Here is a 22,587-nt window from a genome sequence, read left to right on the forward strand (position 1 = left end):
TAATTTAGCATGTAGTTTCTTTTTTTATTTATTTAAGAAATTTTTTATTCATTTTACATACCAACTACAGATTTTCCCTCTCATCCCTCCTCCCGCTCCCTCTCAGTCTCTCTCCTCCCCACCCCCCCCCACCCCCATCTCCTCTTCAAAAAGGGTAAGGCCTCCCATGGGGAGTTAGCAAAGCCTGGTACACTCAGTTGAGGCAGATTCAAGCCCTTCCCCCTGCATTAAGGCTGAGCAAGGCATCCCACCATAGGTAATTGGCTCCAGAAAGCCAGCTCATGCACCAGGGATAGATCCTGATCCCACTGCCAGGGGCCTCTCAAACAGATCAAGCTACACAGCTGTCCCATGTGCAGAAGGCCTAGTCCAGTCCCATGTAGGTTCCACAGCTGTCGGTCTAGAGTTCGTGAGCTCCCATGAGCTTGGTTCATCTGTCTCTGTAGATTTCCCCATCATGATCTTGACCCCCCCTTGCTCATATCATCCCTCTTTTCTCTCTTCGATTGGACTCCCGGAGCTTGGCCTGGTGCTTGACTGTGGATCTCTGCGTCTAGCATGTAGTTTCAAGACATTAAAATGAGTATTAGCATATAACCATTCATTATTTTATGGAGGTCCCCCTCTTGTGTTTGTATTAGAAAATCTTGATTTTTACTTTATTTGGGAAAAGTACCTCTCTTGGACCTTTGCAATACAAAACTCTTTATAATTAGAACATTTTATAGCCAGTAGCATATAATGTATAGCAATTTCACCAAAGTCAAATATTCATTTGAATATAGGTGGTTCTGATTGCAAAATATTGCATTTTATAGATTAAAATTTTTACCACTAAAAATGTAAAAGATAATATTAGATGTTTAAAAATTAGTTTACTTTTAGTATCCTGTAAATTAAGATAATTTACTTCATTATATGAAGTATTTGAATGTTCATTGTCTTCAGAGTTTTATTCCTTACAACTTATTCTGTGTATCATGATTAGACAGTTAAGCTCCCAGTTATAGAATGGGCTTTCTCCTCACTTTAATGAGCTACACTATTCTGGAATCCTCATGTGACAGAGTGAGGAGAAACCCTGTAAGTTGATGATTAGTCTTGAAATTGATGGAGTAGTGAGCAATATAATGAAGGACACAGGACTTTTCAACCGCGGTTTCACTTTTTCTATCAGTACAGCCAACTGTAGAACTTATGTACTTTTGAATAGATAATTACTCAGACCATTATTAGTGGTTCTCAACCTATAGGTTGTGGCCCCTGACAAACCTCTATCTCCAAAATGTTTACATTATGACTCATAACAGTAGCAAAATTAGTTATGAAGTAGCAATGAAAATAATTTTAGGGTTGGGTGTCACCACAATATGAGGAACTGTATTAAAGGGTCAAATTATTAGGAAGGTTGAGAACCACTGATTTAGATGATTGTCATCCATGCTTTATATATTTTTTCTGGCTGTGATGGGAATCTCCAGCCCTCGCTGAAGAGAACCCTGTTCACATGGACTCCTTTTGACTGCTCTTTAGATAACTCCTGAACCCAAACATCTCCTTTTCTACCAGGAATTCAGACAGTTTCACTCAGCATCTCGGTTAAGAATACTCATGTTAGAAACCAACATGAATATTGATGCTTTATATCCTTGTAATCTTTGTGGGAAGTGTGTCTACACGTTCTCTTCCTTAGTAATTGCTGCATTAGTAGCATATCTTGAACTGGATTTAAAATTAGGGGATTACAAAGTAGAGGTCTAAACTGTTCTTTATTTTAGCCAATTTAAGTTACTAAGTTTTGGTTAATATATTTTCCAACATAATTTTGTGCTCCTATTTTTTTTAGTAGTTATTGAAAGATATTTAAAAATTTAGAAAGGGAGATTGAAAACATATTCAGTAAGAATTATAAAATACTGTTACTAGCTCTAGTAAACTTAGTAAAGTAAATGTTTATTCTCTGGGCATTAGAGGAAGACAGCTGAATCTTATTACAGATAATATGAAGAATAAAGGCTCACACTTTAGTATAATGGAAGAATTATTATTTGGAGAGAAAGAATTCAGAATTTAAAATTTTATAATGCTTGAAATAATACCTTATTGGAAATCTGATTGGAATAGGAGAAACCCTCTAAACCAAGGATATCCATGTCAATGTCAAATTCAGGTGAGATTCTGCTTTGTTAGTAATTATCACAGCCACACAGTAAGGTATTCTTGCTTGTTGATCACCAAGCCCTGGAGAGAGCAGATATGTGGTTAACTTAAATATACTTGAATTCCACAATCCTTGAGAAAACTTAGTGATAAGGAATTTTATTTATATGATATGATCTTTTCCCTATTTGATTCTTATAAGCTTAAAATATTAGTGTATAGATAAAAGGCACAATCTTTATTTCAAGGTATTTATTCTGACAGATTAGCTACTAAGACTTCTGTATAATAATATAGTAATAATAATGATAGTCATACATGTGAGGATTCAGTGAGCTATTTTGAATAAGAACACTTCACTTAAATTATTGTTTTTCTACTTTGTGGAGACCTGAAGAATACTTAGTTCCTGTTTAAAAAAAAGTGTTGGTAATGCAGTATAAATTTCATTTATCCCTCAAACTGAAGCTATAAAGTGAGCTTCTTAGCAGTAAAACTAGTGTTGGATGTAGAAAGTGAACTTTTTTGCAGTGCTGTTTCAAAATTAAAACTCATACTTCATTGTCAGAAGTAATTAGGAAAGAAATTTATGAGCCATTTTGAGGAAATTGGCAGCTACATCATGCATACTTAGTCATTGTAAAGTTTGTTTACAAGATCCAGTAGATGAATACATTGGCTAACAATTTGTTTCACTCTTAATCTTGACCTTCACAAAGACGTTCTGGGCAGGGAGTAGGCTGTATTGTTTCTCCTCTTGATGGAGTGCAGGGTTTGAAGCTGAGCTGGCATGTTACAGATGTGGAGGTGGCAGCAGCACTTCACAGAAGCATCACAATGATGCAGATCAGCAGGAGACAGATCAAGATGAGACAGAAATTGATAAATAGATTCTGAAGATTTTGCCGTGCTTGCTGCGGCATTTCAATAGTTGAGGCTCTCCTGATAGCAGAGCGAGTGAGGTACTGGACTTTTTCCATGGTGTCAGGGAGGCACTAGCAGGAAGACTGAAGTTTTGAGTGGTCAAGAGGGAGATAAAAAGATGGTAGCAGGCAGGCAAGTGTGAGCTGTCTTTCTTTAAGAGGCCTGGAATGTAAAAACAGTAAATGGATTAGGCTCATACCCAAACACGTTCTCTGGATAGGTATGCACAAGTTTGCCTTAATTCATCTTCCTTATCTCTGTGCTTTATAACATCAACTGTCTCCTGTCTCCATGCTCTTCTGCTTCTGTATCTCATATGTTACTGCACAGTCTCATTTGTCTTGTTTGAGCTGTAGGAACTGTAGTTTTTGGCAGGTATTACTTGGTTTAGGGAATGTTGTAGTTTCTTTAAATCTGTTTCTCTGTAAACACAATTGATGTGAACATTTATTATTATAAGTGTTTCAGGACTAATATCATAAAACAGAGATGCATATAGTATATTATATCTTGGATCTTAGTTTTAGTCCAAAGTAAAACAGTTTACTGAGAAGTTGAATATGAAATAAAAAACAGATTCCAGCTGTTTGCCATTCTCCTTTATGATTTACACCTTTGTAGAATCATAGTGTATTTTGATCATACTCACATCCTCTTCCTGTCTCTTCCCAGAGCCAGCCCCCTGTCGAATGTTATTTTAAACACTTTAACACCGTGTTATTGAGTACTAAAGACTGCCAGGCTTGGAAGGCACAGTAATGATTATTGTACAAACTACCATGGACAGTTCCAGTTTCAGCTACTCTTGGAGCTTACCAGGAGTGGGTTTGTGTCTGGCCTCCTTTCAAGGTTTCTAAACCATTGCTGAATATGTATGGTCTAAAGCTTGGATAATTAATAAACACAACAAGATAAATCTTACTAATAGGAAATTAGATACAGGTTTAAAATAAAGTGAACTGTCTGAAGGCAGCAGCTACTTAAACTTTGACATTATTATTGTTCTATCACTAAAATTTTATTTATTTATTGTTTGGAGACAAGGTGTTGCTATGCAGTCCTGATCGGCCCAGATTTTACTACATAACCAGTCTGGCCTCAAACTGGAGGCCACCTTTCTGCCTTTGCATATTGATATTTTGTTTTTTTATCGGAACACTTTTGTGTCAGTTTTAAAACAAGAATAGAAAGAAATAAAATGTGATCATTTACTGTCTAGAGACAACTGTGTCTAATTTGTGGATGCATCCTTGTCAGCAGGATGTTACTCTAGACTCTAGCTGCGGGCTTGGATTTCCTCCCTAGGCGCTCTACATTCCTTGTGAATCACCTCAGCCTGTTGGCCCTATACGTGAGACAAGTGCTGAGGAGAGGAGTGAGGAGATTGGGAAAGGGCAGCATCTGCATCCGGCAGACCCAGTTAGAACCTGGTGTTTATTTTATAGAGAAGCTGTGTGCTATAAGCCAGTCAGATGCTGTAGTCTCAGTTCTTCAACTCGGCTCTGTTAGGATTTGAATTGTGTAACAGACTGGATTTTCATTTAGTGTATGTCTCTGTCCTTTGTGTGTGTGCCTGTGATGAGGAGCCACACAGAGTCAATTCACATCTAAATCTGTTCTCAGGAGTTAGTAGCAGCTCATGTTTGTCTAGCATGTGGTCTCTATTGTCTAGCAGGTGGATGAATTTATAGAACTTCACATTTAAAAGATGGGAACTCAAACTTGGTATATTTAATTACTTTATCTCCAGATAAAATGCTACAGGAATAAAGTAATTTTTTTAAGAAAATGCATCCTTTAAGTAGTATGTGCTTCTCTTAGTTTATTATTGGTCAAGGGAATTTATAGTGTTGGAGCATTTATGTATTTGACAAGTCCTTTTATAGGAAGATATATAATGAAGTATAGTTTTGAGAGAAATGAGAATTAGTATTGCTAATTCTTATTTGAGCCTATATATTTTTTTGTAATATTTCAGTGGCTATTAAAAGATGTGGTTCATACCTGTAATTCCAGCATGTGTGAGGCCGTAGCAGGATTGTAAATTTGAGGGCAGCCTAGGTACAAAGTGAAACTGTCACAGCACACACATGCAGGCACATGCACGCGCACACACACACACACACACACACAAGAAAAAGGAATGAACTTTCCAGAAGTTCATCATAAAGCATGTACAGGGGCTGTTCTCTGCCTGCCTGACACTTGGTAATTGAGGCCCGTGAAATGTCCCATTTCTGTAAACACTGTATTCTCTCTTATGATTGTGCCTTTTGACGGGCTGTTCTGCCTCTACCTGGAATGCCACATCTACCCCTTTACTTTTTGATTCTCAGCTGGATGAAATTAATCCTTAAAGCCCAGTTTAAATACTTCTAATTAGACCTTTTCAGCCAGTCAGTAGAACCATCATCACCTTTGCTGAGTTTTAACAGTATGTTGTGTCGCTCAATCGGGATGTCTGGCTGTGCTCATTTCAGTCTATGCATCAGTGTCCCCAACGTGAGCTTCAGGATATGAGTGAAGGAAGCGTATGTTCATTCTGTATCTCTGTGCATAAAATTAGCATAATTTAATTCAATCCATAAAGTTGAATGAGACTTTTATGACTAAAATTTTTAGAAAATAGTTAAAAAATGCAGAGCTGTAATTACCATATTAACCACTTTGATTCATAGGATTTGATACAAAACTCATCAGCACTAATATTTTTCTTAAGTCTCTTCTATTCATAGATGAAGAAAATATGGCTTAGAGGAGGAGTTTCCAAATTGATGGTCTCCTGTTTAACTCATCATTAAACTGAGTTAGGCTTTGTACAAGTGGGGATTTGGTGTTTGTGAGATACAGAGAGATGTGCTATTAACTCCTGAAAATGTGCTTTCAGGGCTGGAGAGATGGCTCAGTGGTGAGAGCACTGACTGCCCTCCCACAGGGTGTGGGTTTGCCCCCAGCCCTCAGGCTAGGCCACTCTCAACCACCTGCAGTTCAAGTTCCAGGGACTAAAGCATCCTCTCTGGCTTCCTCGGGTACCTTCACCCATGTGGCAAACTTTCACACAGACACACATGTACACACAAATAAAAATAAGTCTATAACCAAATAAAACTTGAGTGACACACTTGAGCGTCACCTCATAACCCTTTTTATTGACAGTTTTGTTCAGTAAGTAAGAGAACTGGATATAAAGGACACATAGTGATCAGACCAACTAACATGCGTCTTGGAGAGCTTAGAAACTTGTCATAATTATAAAGTGATTTGTAGTAAATGTATAATCTTGACTAAAACTGAAAGCATATCTTCCTTATATGAGGAAGTGTCCATGCTATGTGTACATGTAAGTTTTTTCTTAGTTTATTTTATAGTGCTATAATTGGTATTTTGCTGGGTTTCTAAAATCTGTAGGGTAGTGATTAAGCTATATTCCTTCATAATGAGGCTTCTTCTCATATGTTGAGAATTGGAAAGCTGAGAGTTAAGAACAGTGCAGACCTAACTTTGGAGCTATGTGTACCTGACTACAGACATTACAGGTTTTTTTTTTAAATGAAGAAATTTTTTTAAAATTCATTTTACATACCAAAGACCCTCTTTCCTCCTCCTGTCCCTCCAGCCTCCCCCTCCCAACCCACTCCCCCATTCCCTCCTACAAGAGAGAAGGCAAGGCCTCCCATGGAGAGGTACATTTATTTAGTAGAGGCAGGTCCAAGCCCCTCCCCCTGCCTCAAGGTTGTGGGAGGTGTCCCATCATAGAAGTGGGTTCCAAAAGACCTGCTCATGCACCAGGGATGCATTCTGATCCTACCACCAGGGGGCCACTTAAGCAGATCAAGCTACACAACTGTCTCACTCTGCAGAGGGCCTAGTCCAGTCCCATGCAGGCTCCACAGCTGTTGGTCTAAATTTCATGAGTTCCCACTAGTTTGGGTTGGTTGACTCTGTGGTTTTCCCCATCGTGATCCTGATGCACTTGCTCATAGAATCCCTCTATCTTCTCTCTCTTCAACTGGACAACTGGAGCTCGGCCTGGTGTTTGTAACATGGGGGTCAGGTGGTCTTTTCTGTTCTGCACTGATGACTACTCTGTAAGTGGAAATGCCATAGTCTCTTTCTTATAGTAGCACTTTAATATACTAATATTTGATGGACAATTGGAAAAATAGTTTGTTAGCTGATCCTTTTAGAGCATCTTTTAGGATAGTCAGAAATAGATTGTGTTAGGATGTCAAGTTAGCCTCCCACATCCTTTTTTAAAAGGAAGGCCATATATGTTTGTTGGGCCTATTCACTTCCAGACTAATTTAAAATTTAATCATCCTGACTTTAGTACTAGAGTACTGGAAATAGGAAAGATGTGTGTTTGGTTGTGGGAAATACCAGATCATGTCTTTGAGCTGTATGGAAGGAGCAGAAAAGTACCCAGTGTTGTGTTGTATGTATGTGGGGTCTGCTCTCATTTTTGGAAGGACTGAATGCTATCACCAATTCTTTACTTTTCTTAGTTGAAGCTGTATGACCTCTGTCTCTCTTTTTAAAGAAGTTAAAATTGGAACCAAAGAAATTAAGTTCCAAAGAGTGTTTTACTATTATTTTTTAATAGAAGGAGAAAAGAGGAACACTGCAGGCATCCATAACCCTTCAAGTGTCATAGTGCCAGGTGTGGTAGTGCATGCTCCAATCCTAGGACTCCAGAGGGAGAGGCAGAGGCAGAGGCAGGCGGGAGCTCTGTGAGTTTGAGGCCAGCCTGGTCTACATAGCAAGTTCCAGGCCAACCAGAGCTACACAATGAGATCCTATCTCAACAACAAAAACAAGAACAAAAACAAAAACAAACAAAAAGGTGTCATGTACTTTTTTAGGAACCTATTGAGTAGAAGTCATACATATCAACTCCTGCAGGAATCCTTAACTTTGCATAAATTCGACTTCAACAGTGTGTTAGATGTATTCTTGGGAAAAAGAAACCTCAGTAGACTTGGAAAACTTTGGGTGGCCTGTCTTCTGATGTACAGGTAACTGACACATTAACATCTTTGTGTATGATGAGTAGGAATCCCCACTGTAAACGCTTCCATTGCCTTGTAGAACTTTCTGAACTTTAGCGTTTGGGGGCTTGCTTCTGTCAAAGTCACATTCTTGAGATTCCTCACGTTAGTTTTGAATTGGAGGCTTTGGCTGTCCTCTTGTTTTTGTCTACTTGTTTATTATGCCTTTAAGAAAACTGGCTACATTATGCTTGAAAATTCAAATACTAAATACCTAGGGCCACCGTCTGGCAGACAGATTTAGTATTTTTTTCCCATTTGATTAACTTAGACGATTAGAATTCTGTATGATTTGTCTTATAATTTATTAAGATTTGGAGGTTTTTGTTTTCTGTGTTTTTCTTCCAGGTACTCATTACCATTTTTACCAAGAAGCTAGAAGTTGCTTTCTTCCCTGTTTGTTTTTTTTGACTTGTTAAACTAAATTCGGACAGTTGATTTATAAAATCAACCTGTTAGTTTTTGAAAGTTCACTGAGATAAAAGTTTAAGCTTACCAAATTGTAAACTGGTAAGTTCTATTCCCAGTTCCTCTGTGGCAGCAGCACCCCAGCTTTGCTGTGCAGACTGAAGCTTCAAAGAGTCCTTCAGCTGCTTCTACCTGATTGTGATAAAAATTGGTCATAATAAAATGGTCTTTGATTACCAAATTGGCCCAATAAAGAGATATCCTGTTTACATTTGTGTCTTGAAGAGGACTCATTCAACAACTGGATGGAGGTCTTCCCTCTGAAATTGGCTCATGGCTATGGCTGTTTTGTCTGTAGGTTTATTTTTGTTGATTTTGAAAACTACATGTGTTTGTTTGTATTAACACAATCCTGTTTTGGGACTGTATAGTCCACGCTCGTCTTAAACTTACTGTGTTTCACTGGTTAGTCTTGAATTCTACAGTCCTGCTTCAACCTGGGATTTACCAGTGTGTGCCACCATGAACGTGTTTTTAAGATTATAGTAAGGTTTCAGATTCTGTATTCTTTAAAAAGAGAATGTAGGGAGAGAGTATTATGGATGTACTAAGGAAAATTGAATAGCACTTAGCAAATATATCCCTGCTCTTTTTGAAAGCCCTGGAGAAGTACATGCTATAAAGCACTAGAGGTCCTCAGTTGACCGTGACTCTGTTGAGGGGAGGGAGGCACATACACACTCAGGCTTTATTTTCATGTGTTTATGTGGTAATGCTTGCTTCAGAATTGTGTCAGGTGAGGGTACTGATGCACCCTCTTGGAAATGTCTGAAGAGACTGAGTCTTACCACTTCATGCTGCTGGAACTTAGAAGGATTATGTTCTTGATTCCCAGTTTTAAATTTTTGCTTTTCTTGATATGGTCAATGTGTGAATTCACATATTAGATGAAAATTATTTTCTTAATGTAAATAACAAAGCAAGATTCCTTTGTTCATGAACCTTGAAAACAATGACCTTGAGTAGTTTTTAAATGGGAGAGTGGGTGAGTAAGAAATGAAATTGATGAAATGTAGGGATTGACTATGGGAGTGGAATAAAGTACTGAAGTTTTTGTGCAAAGTTATGGGGAAAAATTAATCTGATTTTTAGGTAACAAGCCTAAATGGATTGGAGGCATATTTTTATCAATGAAGCAAGCTAAATAATTGAAGATTTTTTTTTTTTTTTTTTTTTTTTTTTTGGTTTTTCGAGACAGGGTTTCTCTGTGTAGCTTTGCGCCTTTTCCTGGAACTCACTTGGTAGCCCAGGCTGGCCTCGAACTCACAGAGATCCGCCTGGCTCTGCCTCCCGAGTGCTGGGATTAAAGGCGTGCGCCACCACCGCCCGGCAATAATTGAAGATTTTAATTTGACTGATTGTGGTATGTTAATGTCTGTGTGATTATTTTGAACTTTTTTGACTAGAACTTATTGCTTGATAACTATAAAGAAATCCCTAATTTTCTTATGCCTGGCTTTGAAAATGATATCTAGGATAATATACAGAGTAGTAGAGACACAACACTTGATGGACCTTAAATGGAGCGCTTTTTTGAAGTTAACAGAAGTTTGCATCCTTTACATTTGTCTTTAGAAAGTACTGTTTACAGCATTTAGCACTTTCTTTACTGAACTTGGTCAGTACACTGATTTATCTTAACCATGGTAACAGTGAATAGGCTGTGATGTGCACATGGCCTCCCCTGCTGAAGTTCGCCTATTTGCATGTAGCTCTGTGAACCTGACCAGCTCACCTTTTTGAGTCTGTTTTCTAAATTGTGATGTAGAGATGCAGAGCCAAACACACCAAGAATTAAGATGAAAGAAAGTATTTGTGTAAGTGCACTTAGGAAATTGTTCGTCAGAGTAAGGAAGTTTATACTGTCTAGTCTGTAGAGGTGTGATCTATACTTTAATCATTCTCACTTCGTGTTTTAATATATAATTTAAATTATATAACCACTGTAATTTATAATTTATTTGATATATTTTATACATTAAGATTTCAATCGCTTGAACTTTTAAATGCAAATAATATGTCTTAATAAATTGGTGACATTAAGAAACAGCATTTGTTAATATATGACCCAAATGCAGTGATTTTCCTTTATGTCTACCAAAATACTGTTAAAATAATTTTGATTTGCTTTAGGAAATGACATTGATGCAGTTCCTCTTGGAAAAGCAAATGATCTCACTCCTTTCCCCATGTTAAAAAGTTTATATTTCATACTTTGTATATCTTTTATATTTCTTCCATTTGATTTTATCTGACTTTTTTAGTGCTTTGTTTTAAAGAATATATCTTTATAAACAAAATACTTCAATGTCACCGTAAAGCTATGTAGAAATACATAGTTCAAATGTATTGGGTATTATGCTTTATAAAAAAATTTTATTTTTTTTAAATTTTATGAAAATTTTAATCACAGTCACTAATTATGCTATCCTCTTATGTTGCTAAAGCTACTTTAATAACAGAAATTGTATTTTTTTTCTAGAAGTTGTCTACTTTTTGGAACAAAATGATGTATGGAAATTCTGGTGGGAAAAAACCCCTCTCTCACCATTGAGAAAATCTTTTGCACATACCATTGAAGTTTGAGAATGTTATTTGATATTCTTTAGAGTAAAAGTGCAGAGGGCAGGGAGATGGCTCGGTGGGTAAAGGCAAGGAAGGCATTTGCTGCCAAGCCTCATGATGCAAGTTCGATTCCTGGAACCCATATGGTGGAAGGGTAGAACTGACTCCTACCAACTATTCTATGACCTTCACACATATGCCATGGTTGCTCTTCCCCCATCTATCTCTTCCACACACACACACACACACACACACACACACACACACACACACACAAACAAAAAAACAAAAAAAAACACAAAAAAACAAAAAACGTAAAAAATGCAGAAATATGCTTATCAAAACTTGGCACCAAGTGTCATTTGTATACTATCAAAGGAAAAGTAATTTTAAGAATACTAAAGGAGTAAGAGGCAGTGTATGGCTCCTCAGCATTAGAGACACATGCTGGAAAAGTTTCTACATGTTAAAAATGCTGCCTAGAATATTCCAAAGTTGTTTTTGTCATAAGCAACAGTTGCTATTACAGGAATTGAGAAAGTTTTATTTTAGCATATAAGTATGTTACAAATATAAATAGTGAAGTAAAGTTTGATAGAATTTTCTATGTGATCTAATAGATTTAAGAATGAGAAAACATTTTATTTAGTAAGTTGAGATTTGTAACAAATGGCAATAATAAATTTTTTTGTGGCATATCCATTCCTGGGCATTTTGTTTTTTCTTGTGTTACTTAGAAATTTATAACAGGAAATTTAGGAACACTGGAGAATAAAAACTTGACAAAAGTATATTCTGTTGTTAGATGACTGACTGACTATACATTCATCGAATTTTCTCCTATTTAGAAATGCTTAGATACCAAAAAGCTTCCTTTTTTAAAGTGTTAAATTAGTTTTCTGTCGCTTTAAACAATCTTGTTTGTGATAAATGTTTTTAAAATCTCTAGCTTTTTTTTTTTTCTAGTACGAAACTTAAAACAAGCCATTCTGTTTATGAAAATGGAAGTTCTAGAAGTGCTTAGAAGTTGACTGGACTCTTTAGAGAGTAAAATCTCCAAGCATTTGAAAAGGAGCTCTATTATCTATTCTCAAAACTCTTTTACTGTGTTACCTTAAGATCCATAATGATAACATCAGAGTAGGTATGCTAGCAGTGTGCGTGTCCACAGTTAGAGATAAGTTATAAATAAACTGTGTCCCACAGCGTCAGTGGCCCTGTCCTGCACTGTCCCAGCAGAACAATACACAACAAATGAAACCATTTCTTTTGCATGAAAATTAACTTACTTATCTCTACCACCATATATGCTATTATAATTGAGAGGGTTTTAATTTGGAAGAAGTTCATATTTGAAAAACCAAAATAATCTCTTTTAAAGTTGCCTAATTTTTACTGTCAGTAAATAGGTAAGCATGTATTTAGAAATTAAGCATTTTGTCATTCATAACAGGTTCTTTTATTATCTAACTTTGAATTGGAATTTGGAAGATAGGACTCTTTTAAAGTTTGGTAAGTTTGAATTACAGAAAGTAAGAGTTTCCCAAATCAGTGATAATCATGTCTTACCTTGACTTCTGTGATCATCACAATGCAGAGTATTAAGTTGTGTGAAGTCTTATGTGATCTTAGCTGGGAAGTTTTCTGTTCCCAGGTTTATGGGAACAGTTGAAGTAGGTGGAGGAGAAAAAGTGTTCTAGGGAGGTCTTATGATGTCACACAGGAATTCTAATGTTACGATTGGTTAGCCATGTTCTTATCACAACCTAACCTTAGAACTTATCTTACTTTAGCTTTGGAAAGGTCATTAACACTTTATGCTCCACTTTTAGGTTTTAATCTTAAAATGTGTGTAGCAGATAACTGAGAATAAAATGAGTAAGCTTTGTTATAGTAGATTGTACATTTTATAGTAGATAGCTTTCCTTAAAGAGTTATACATCTTCAGACCAGGAGACATTTATATACGTGGTCTAGAAGACTGAAATAGTTGTTATGTAATGGAATGCAAGTAGCACGGTGAGAGGAATGGTGTGGACTTAGCAGGAGCAGTGTTCATGGAGCTGCGGGGGCGTTAGGGCTGCAGCTTCTCCAGTGAACATCCTTAGGCGACATCTGATGCCTTTCCTGTCCTCTTTTATGTTTGTGCTTCATACCTGTCTAGGTATAGGGGAGAGAATGTGGGTGAGGAAACTAGGTTAACAATTTCTTTGGGTTTTGAAAAAGAAAAGATTTTTCTTATAGTTGAGGAGGGGCAAATGTATTGACTTTATTATGTTTTCTTCAGTTAGGAGTTTAACAATGTTTTAAATAAATGATTCCATATTTCCATAGTTATGTATTGTCCCCAGAAAGATAGTAAAATATAAATTTAAGTACTTAAGATTTTTTTTATATAGCTACATTATATTACCACAAAAACCTAATAGATTTTGAATAAACTGGTATAGTACCAAAGGTAGCTTTTTAGAAAGAAATGACTGTAGGTTCTTGTCAGTTGTTATGGCAATGAGGCATTGTTGACCAGGTTTTCAAGTGCTGAAATTTAAGTGTTGGAGCAATTTTTAAAATGAATCTAGCATTTTCTTGTCTGAAATGTAAGTAAAATTTTAGAAAGTAGAATGACACTTGTAATTTGATTGTCTTTGGATAGAACTGAGTTCTTTTGCAGAGCCGAGCATGGTTGTCTTGCTTTCTCTTCATATACTTTATTGCTTTTACATTCCATGTACGTAAATCAGCACGCTCGCATATCCTGAGTTTTAGACTTGACTGTTTAGTTTTGGAGAACCTATTTGTAATTTTTAAAGTGCTTATAGCAGAATATACTCTGGCTCCTCTTTCCTGTGGGTAACGAAAATGTGTGACTGCAGCCTCTCATGCGTCCTTAAATGGATATGGTCTTGGCTTCTTGCAAAGCAAGATGAAATCCTTCTCTTGAACAAATCTCTTGTTACTTAAAAGGTTAGCTAAAACCAACTGGAAAGTATTTTATCAAAGATCTTCTATAAATATTATTTAGGCAAGTATTTACCACTTAAGAGTAAAGTACAGACTGTTATTGCAAGAATTCCCTACCAGTGTATGTAGTGCCCAGTGTGTCAGGGTTTGACACTTTCCTCGATGCTTTACAACTGTTTTCTCTCTGTCTTTACGTGATAAAATACCGTGTTATCAGTTGTAAATACTGCTAGTAATGGGAAACCTTAGCCGCCTCCGTGGCTTATAGTAATTTATTCAAGATAGCCCAGCTGGTAAAGAGCAGATGCGACCTGAGATGAAGATGAGTTCAATTATAGTTCCTGATGAAACTGGCATACTCTAGGGCAAAGCCATAATTTGGACTTAGCTTTCATACAATAGCACTTATCAACAGCAAATAAGTTCTTAAGATAGTTCTAATGAATTATTCAAGACTAACTGTTTTTGCAAAGTCTGCTTTGTCTGTCAGATACACACATTTATTTGAGGACGAAGCTTAGAGAAAATAGAATAGCTAATACTACTTAGATACAATTTCTATTACATTTAATATAAGTCATTTAGAGATGATTTACAGTATACAAGAGAATGTATATGTTGTATGTAAATAGTGTGCCATTTTTATAAGGGGCTTGAGCATTTGCAGATTTTGGTATTCAAATTAGGATCTGGAAGTAACACCCTAAAGATACAAAGAGAAACCTATTATGGCAATTTGAGACTTTGAAATATGGTATTTAGCACTGTTTTGAAATTGCCATAATTAGACCTGCCTATAGATATTACTTAATGTATCAGGCTTGGTGGTATCAGGTATACATATACCTGCATCCTAGCACTTGGCAGGGAGAAGCAGGAGGGAAAGGAGTTTCAAGGTCACCATCAGCTACAAAGTAAGCTCCAGGCCAGTCTGGGCTATGTGAAACCCTGTCATAAAAATCCAAAAAAATAATCTACAAAATGTAATGCACTGACAAAGAACCTATATTACTGTGTCACAGAATTGTTTTTAGGGAACAATAATTTGACTGTAACTTGTTAGGACCTGTCAGGGATTGAGGTCAAAGGGTAGGCTGCCATTTCATGGTTGTCTTTATCAAGGTTCTCTAAGCTGTCATAGTGGTCACGGTTGTTAACCTTGATCACCTAGCAGAAGTGTAGTGCTTTTCAGGTATTTTCCCCCTGTAAAGTGACTCCTTTTCCTCTTTCTGAACTGTTCTTTGGAAGTGTAAGAGAACAGGCATCTTTTCTTCCCTCACCGCTAGATTCATGACTGAGGCTGTTAGAACAAAAGGAAAGTTAACAAGAGAAAAGCACACAAATTTAAGTATTGCATATCATGGAGTCTTTATAAGAAAACAGCCCAAAGAAACAGATAAGCTGGCACTTTTGATGTTAGGTTCAATAGAAAAGTAGGTAGTGATGGAGAAGTACGATTAGATAACAGGGGTGTGATAATCATAAAATACGGGGCCTTTAGCAAGGCACGACTGTTTAGATTCTTCTCTGGTCTCTTGATCCTGCAGGTATGCACTGCCATGCCAGGCGCGTTAGGTCACTTCTCTAGGCAGATCTATTTATGGTCATATTAAAGTAGTGACAGTGTTCCCTTTCCTTTGGGCTGGGGGACCACCTCTCCCGTGAGGATCATAGGATCTATTTTAGTGGGGTAAGGGGGGATAATCAGGGGGACTTCTCTAGGTTGCATGACTTGCTCAGGGTTGAGGCAAGAGGAAGGTGAATGTGGCTTTCCTGCTAGTGCTTTTTTCTGGTGCCAAGGTGCTATATTATGTTGTACTACTGAAGTGTGGACTATCTATGGAAATTAGTTAGAAGTCTACATATTTTATTTTATGCCTATAAAAACATTCTGAGAACAGAGCGTTAGGATTCATCACTTTTCTAAAAGGGTCTGTGGGACCCAAAATAGAATTCCTGTGATGGGAAGTTTCTGTGGTTGGGACAGGCCTTGTAAGATTATCAGCAGGCTGAAATCAGACATTTCAGCTCGGCCTTTCAGGCCGTATCTGTTTTGTCTTGTCTGTTATCACATTCCTCTGTGTCTTGTGCTCTGACTCTGTGCAGCTTCCTGTGACCCTGTGGACAGGTTACCGTTCTATTTTAAGCCAGGGTACTTTTCACAGGAATGTCCCATGGAGTGCTTCCTCAATTTATCTCACTGTGAACCTTTCCCTGCCCTTTACTAAAGCATTTTACATTCCTCTCTTCAGTTCTGTCTGCTCTTTGAGAGCCAGTTCAGCAACTCATTTTATTTGTTTTTCTTTGTTTTAGGGATAAGGTCTTTTCTTGTATCCCAGGCTAGCCTCAAACTCACGATTCTCTTCCCTCAGCCTTCCCAGTCCTGGGATTGCAGGTGTATGTAGGTGTGCCCAACTGCCACTTATTCTTTGTAGTGCACTTATCTGCTGGAGAACTGGCCTGTGGTGATTCTTACATAGTTACTGAAGGAAGAGTTGAACACAAGAATATGATAATATAAGCATTGGGAAAGATCATCAGGTGATTTTGAGTTACCTGGTAGAACTGTTAGGGACAATTCTTAAATCTTCTTTAATGTTCCTTTAGGGGAAAGAATGTAAATGATTAAGACACATAGGATAGTAGTGTAATCAAGAAAATATATTTTGTTATTATTTGAAAAGGCAAGTATGCTTGGAGGGTAAGTGTGAAGAAAGACCATACTAAATAAGTCTGATTTGTATTTTATTTTTAAATTAAGATTTTATTTTGTTTCTTCAGTGGATTTGCAATATTTCTTGGTACTTTATAAACTCTTAACATTGGCTTTCTTACACACATTTTATTTATACAGTTTTTAAATTTAGCTTTTTTGTTTGTTTGTTTGTTTTTGTTTTTTTGGTTTTTCGAGACAGGGTTTCTCTGTGTAGCTTTGCGCCTTTCCTGGAACTCACTTGGTAGCCCAGGCTGGCCTCGAACTCACAGAGATCCGCCTGGCTCTGCCTCCCGAGTGCTGGGATTAAAGGCGTGCGCCACCACCGCCCGGCTTAAATTTAGCTTTTATTTGAATGTACATTTTACTTTTGTGAATTTTAGTAAGGCATGTCTGTGAAATACCTACCTAGAACAAAAGCATGGTGTTTGCCTATCTGTAATTCCAGCACTTAGAAGGCTGAGGGAGGAGGATCTTGAGTTTGAGGCCAGCCAGACCTACAAAAGGAAACTGTCTCAAAAGCTTACAGGTAAACAGATTGGTCCTTTGCCACAAGACCCCAAAGCACTAATGTTAACAGTAACTTATATGCAGCCTTTCCATCTTGCTTTGTTTCCCTAACCTCCTCACTCAGAGAAATGCTTACTTGGAACTTGGGTAATTGGTTTTATTTCTTTGCTTTTGCCCTTTGCTTTACAAATATTTATTTATTTATGTGCATCCCTGTGTGTGTGTGCAGATACCAGAGGACCGCTTTATGGATATTTTATTTTTTCTCAGCTATCAATCATTTGTAGGCAGATTATCTCTTTTATTATTAAATATCATATAAATAAAGAAGTGTATGACATTAAGACAGGCTAGATGGTTGATGAAAATGGTTTGTATAGTTGTACACCAATTTATAAATTTTTGTTTTATTTTTGAGACTGTATTCTAATTACAACATTTCTCCCATAAACCCTCTCATTTACCCCTCTGCATTCTTCTTCAAATTTGTGGCCTCCTTTTTCAGTTGTTATTGCATGCATATATGTATCTGTATATACATATATATTCTAAATATAACATATTTTGTTCATAGAATGTTATTTGTATGTGCTTTCAGGGCTGACCAGTTGGCACTGGTGTGCTCTTTGGTGTGCTCTTTCCTGGGGAGGGCCACCTTTCCCGCTCCCAGCTTTCCTCAGTTGCCTGGAGTTCTTTGTGTAGGGTTGAGGCCACGTGAACTTTTCCCTGTCCAGTTTGGCATATTTGGTGTCCACCTTGTTCAGATTATGTTTGAGCAGTCATGTTAGTGAGACTTTATAGCTATAGCTTCTGATGTTACCAGGAGACATAATCATAGCAAACTCCCTGATCCTCTGGCTTCACAACCTTTCTGCCCTCTCTTCCCCAATGTTCCCTGAGCATTAGGTGTGGGAGTGTTTTGTAGACTTGTCTGTTAGGACAGGTTCCACTACTCTGCATTTTGATTGGTTGTGGTTTACTGTAGTGGCCACTGTCTGTTGCAAAGAGAAGATTCATTGACGAGGAGTGAAAACCACACTGTAATGACAAATGTCTGTAGATTGTTGTTTGGGGTAATCAATTGTGTTTAGTAAATTGGCGGTTGTAGATTCTCTTCCAATAACCATGCTTTCACTAGTGCTAAGTAGGTAGTTAGGTTTCCAGGGCCCAATTTGTAAACTTTATTAAATGAATCCTAAATGATAGAAGCACTGTAGCCCATTTCGTGTTTTCTAGAAACATGTTTATTAGTATACAACTAATATATGTGAATATGTAGAAGTTAAATACACCAGAGTAAGTGACCACTCAGGAGGAAGAGAAGGTTGAGGCTTCAGCATCAGAAGAGCACATGTAAGAAGTAGTGTGACTTGTAGTTCTAAAATCTGCAGAAGAGGACAGAACCAGTGCCAATACAAGGAAGAAGCTTGTCACATGGACCAGACTGAAGAAAACAAAAGCAAACGGCCCTGAGCTCTCCAGAAACTTGCTTCAGCATTCTGTAGACCAGGGGGCTGTTGTACCTTGAATATTCCAGTTGAGTGACTTGTAGCACATTCTTACAGATGTTAAGTTCACTGTGCTTGGTCCTTGCTTCCACTGTATTTATAGTGATTTGTTAAAAAAAAGGAAATTTTAGGCTCATCCTTTTTTTTTTAAAGTTAGAATCACCATTTGCTAAGATAGATAATCACATGCAAATCTGTGTTCACATGACCTCAGCAGGTTTCTGAGCTTTTTATTTTTTTAATAGAAGTATATGAACTACTAGATTGCCTTTTGCTTTGACCTTTCTCTGTTTATCCTTCACTTAAGTCATGTCATATCAAAGTTTACTTTCTCAAGTGCAACTGTGATCGCCTTTCACATGCTGTCACTTCAGGATTGAAACTACCTCTTACAGCCTACCCATTCGATGTCTTTCCTGACCTGACCACTGCCATCCATTCACAGAGCACAGTTGAACAGTTCTGTCGTTTTGGGTTACGTCATCACCACTCTCCCCTGTCTTTCTATTGCAGCTCCTACAGAGTAAGGAGGGAGGAGGCCTGCTCAGTTTGTCCAGAGCTTTACAGAAATCACAAGCGATTAGCTTATGTTTCAGAGTAGCCAGAAGTTAGCTAAAGCTTTAGGAACAGAATGTGATTTTTCTAACCTTTTAATACCTCTTAGCCCTTAGAGGTCTCACTATATTTTTGGAGCTAACAGATGTCTGCAATACTATTTGCCATCTACAAGTGAGCTCTTAAAAGATACGTTGTCGGACAAGAGTGGGAAAGAAGGTTCAGAGATTTTAAGTGAACTGGTTCCTTTCTCCTTAGCAGTCCTGAGAACCTGGGATTTTAAATGTACTCCATCTCTAACCTGGTCTCATTTTGACATAGATGCAGTATCAAAACAAAGCTGTCAATACATTGAGTTCACTTATCTAATTGTCTTGAACACTGTGAGTGATTCATGAATCAAGCAGCAGTCCATCTACAAAAATAGAAATGTCCCTCATGATAAATAGAGGTGGGCTTTATAGGCAGGAAAAGGCTGAAAGAAGAGGCAGAGGTTCAGAAAAGCAAACCGATCCTTTTAGTTAATCTCAAAGAACTGGCAAAGGCTTCCTTACCTCTGGTTTCAAGTAAACCACACCCTTTCTGATTGAATGCTGGCAGGGTCCTGGGTTTTCGGTTTTTCAGTTTGCCCATGAGGCTTCTAGTGGGGTGACTCCATCCCTGTTGGTCTGTCCGTGGGGTCTGGTGTCCGTGGGGTCTGGTGCAGGAGTGCAGTCGGAACAGTTGTCCCACGGCTGCCGTAGTGACATTCTGTCACTCATGGCTTCTCAGTGTTGTTTTCAGTTGCCCTTCCTCCCATCTTCCTTCTTCCCAAACTACTTACACTTAACGGTTTTTGGGGAGTGAATCTTCCTGTACTCTAGTGTTTTCATAAATAATCAAAGGTCCAAAGTTTTGATTATACTAGACTAGCTTGAAAATGTAGTTATGTTAATTTTAAAATGAACATGCAAATTTCACAAAAAGCTGGTTTCCAAGTTATTCTTTTTTTAAAGTTTACTTTATTTATCTTACATTCCATCTGCAGTTTTTCCTCCCTCTTCTCGTTCCTTCCGCCCCTCCCCCTCCCATCCACTCATCCTCTTTTTCTGTTCAGAAAGGGGAAGGCCTCCCATGGATATCAACAAAACATGGCATATCAAGTTGCTGTAAAACTAAGACCACCCCTTGTATTTAGACTGAGCAAGACAATCCAGTATGAGGAATAGATTCCCAATAGCCAGCCAAAGCATCAAGGACAGCCCTTGCTCCCATTGTTAGGAGTCCTACTACTAGACCAAGCTATACAACTGTCACACATATGTAGAGGGCTTAGGTCAGTCCCATGCAGGCTCCCTGGTTGTTGGTTCAGACTCTGAGAGTTCCTATGAGCCAGGTTAGTTGTTTCTGGGGGGTTTCTTGTGGTATCTTTCACCTCTCTGGCTCCTACAATCCTTCCTCCCTCTCATTAGCAGGATTCCCTGAACTCGGCTGTGGGTCTCTGCATCTGCTTCCATCAGTTACTGGACGAAGGCTCCCTGATGACAATTGGGGTAGTCATCAATCTGATCACAGATGGCAGCCAGTTCAGACTACATACCCACTATTGCTAGGAGTCTTAGCTGGGGTCATTTTTGTAGATCTGTGAGAGTTTCCTTTGTACCAGGTTTCGACCTGACCCCGAAATGCATCCCCATCAAAACATCTCCCTCTCTATCCCACTTTCAATCTGATCTCTCATGTTCCCATTCCCACCACCCACAATTTACCCAGGAGATCTCATCTATTTCCTCTTCCCAGGGATATCCTTGCATCTCTCTTTAGAACTTCCTTGTTGCCTAGCCTCTCTAGGTCTGTGGATTGTAGCATGGTTATCCTTTACCTTACAGTTAATATCCACTTATGAGTACATGCTGTGTTTGTCTTTCTGGACCTTAGTGATTTTTTTTCCTAGTTCCATCCATTTGCCTGCAAATTTCATGATGTCATTGTGTAAATATATCACATTTTCTTTATCCATTCTTCCATTGAGGGACATCTAGGTTGTTTCCTGATTCTGGCTATTACAAATAAAGCTGCCATGAACATAGATGAGCAAGTGTCCTTATGGTATGACTGAATATCCTTTGGGTATATGCCTAAGAGTGGTATCCCTGTGTTTTGAGGTATATTGATTCTCAATTTTCTGAGAAACCTTCATATTGATTTGCAAAGTGGAGGTGCAAGTTTGCACTCCCAGGTGCAATAGAGGAGTGTTTCCCTTGCTCCACCTTCTCTCCAGCATAAGTTGTCATTAGTGGTTGTGATCTTAGCCATTCTGACAGGTGTAAGACGGCATCTCAGAGTCACTTTGATTTGCATTTCCCTGATGGCTAAGGATGTTGAACAATTCCTTAAGTGTCTTTCAGCCATTTGAGATTCTTCTGTTTAAGAATTCTCTGTTTAGATCTGTACCCCATTTTTAAAATTGGATTATTTGGTATTTTGATGTCTAGTTTCTTGAGTTCTTTATATATTTTAGAGAGCTGCAGCCCTCTGTCAGATGTGGGGATGGTGAAGATCTTTTCCCATTCTGTAGGCTGCTGTTTTGTCTTACTGACAGTGTCCTTTGCCTTACAGAAGCTTTTCAGTTTCAGGAGGTCCCATTTATTGTCGATCTCAGTGTCCATGCTACTCTGTTCTAATCATGAAGTAGTCTCCTGTGCGAATGCGTTCAGGGATACTTGCCTCTTTCTCTTCCATCAGGTTCAGTATAACTGGATTTATGTTGAGGTCTTTGATCTACTTGGATTTGAGTTTTGTGCAGGGTGATAGATAAGGATCTATGTGTATTCTTCTACATGCTGACATCCAGTTATGACAGTAGCATTTATTGAAGATGCTTTCTTTTCTACATTACATAATTTTGGCTTCTTTGTCAAAAATCAAGTGTCCATAGGTGTATGCATTTATGTCAGGGTCTTTGATTCGATTCCATTGATCAATGTGTCTGTTTTTATGCCAATGCCATGCTGTTTTTGTTACTATAGCTCTGTAGTAGAGCTTGACATCAGGGATGGTTATTCCTCTGGCAATTGGTTTATTGTACAGGATTGTTTTTAGCTATGCTGGTTTTTTTTTTCATATGGAGCTGAATATTGTTCTTTCAAGGTCTGTAAAGAATTATGTAGAAATTTGGTGGGGAATGCACTAAATC

At 37.9% G+C, this 22,587-nt stretch overlaps 2 protein-coding genes across 4 annotated transcripts in view; one reads left to right on the forward strand and one right to left on the reverse strand.

The window, feature by feature from the left end:
- Cep85l (centrosomal protein 85 like) overlaps positions 1 to 22,587 on the forward strand; it is a 119,660-nt gene that overhangs the window by 40,897 nt on the left and 56,176 nt on the right. The window lies entirely within an intron of this gene.
- Pln (phospholamban) lies at positions 2,294 to 12,834 on the reverse strand. The gene is made up of 2 exons (XM_052751336.1): positions 12,735 to 12,834; positions 2,294 to 3,246 (listed from the first exon to the last, which is right to left on the reverse strand). Exon 2 carries the CDS (start codon positions 3,138 to 3,140, stop codon positions 2,982 to 2,984), a length of 159 nt encoding a protein of 52 aa, XP_052607296.1. The 5' UTR covers positions 3,141 to 3,246; positions 12,735 to 12,834; the 3' UTR covers positions 2,294 to 2,981.

This window comes from Peromyscus californicus, unplaced genomic scaffold (assembly GCF_007827085.1).
Source record: "Peromyscus californicus insignis strain IS unplaced genomic scaffold, ASM782708v3 Scaffold_22__1_contigs__length_63687245, whole genome shotgun sequence".
In the NCBI taxonomy this organism is placed as follows: Eukaryota; Metazoa; Chordata; class Mammalia; order Rodentia; family Cricetidae; genus Peromyscus; species Peromyscus californicus.

Excerpts from the sequence above, each read along its gene's own strand:
- Pln (XM_052751336.1), bottom strand. The coding sequence starts at position 3,140 with ATGGAAAAAGTCCAGTACCTCACTCGCTCTGCTATCAGGAGAGCCTCA.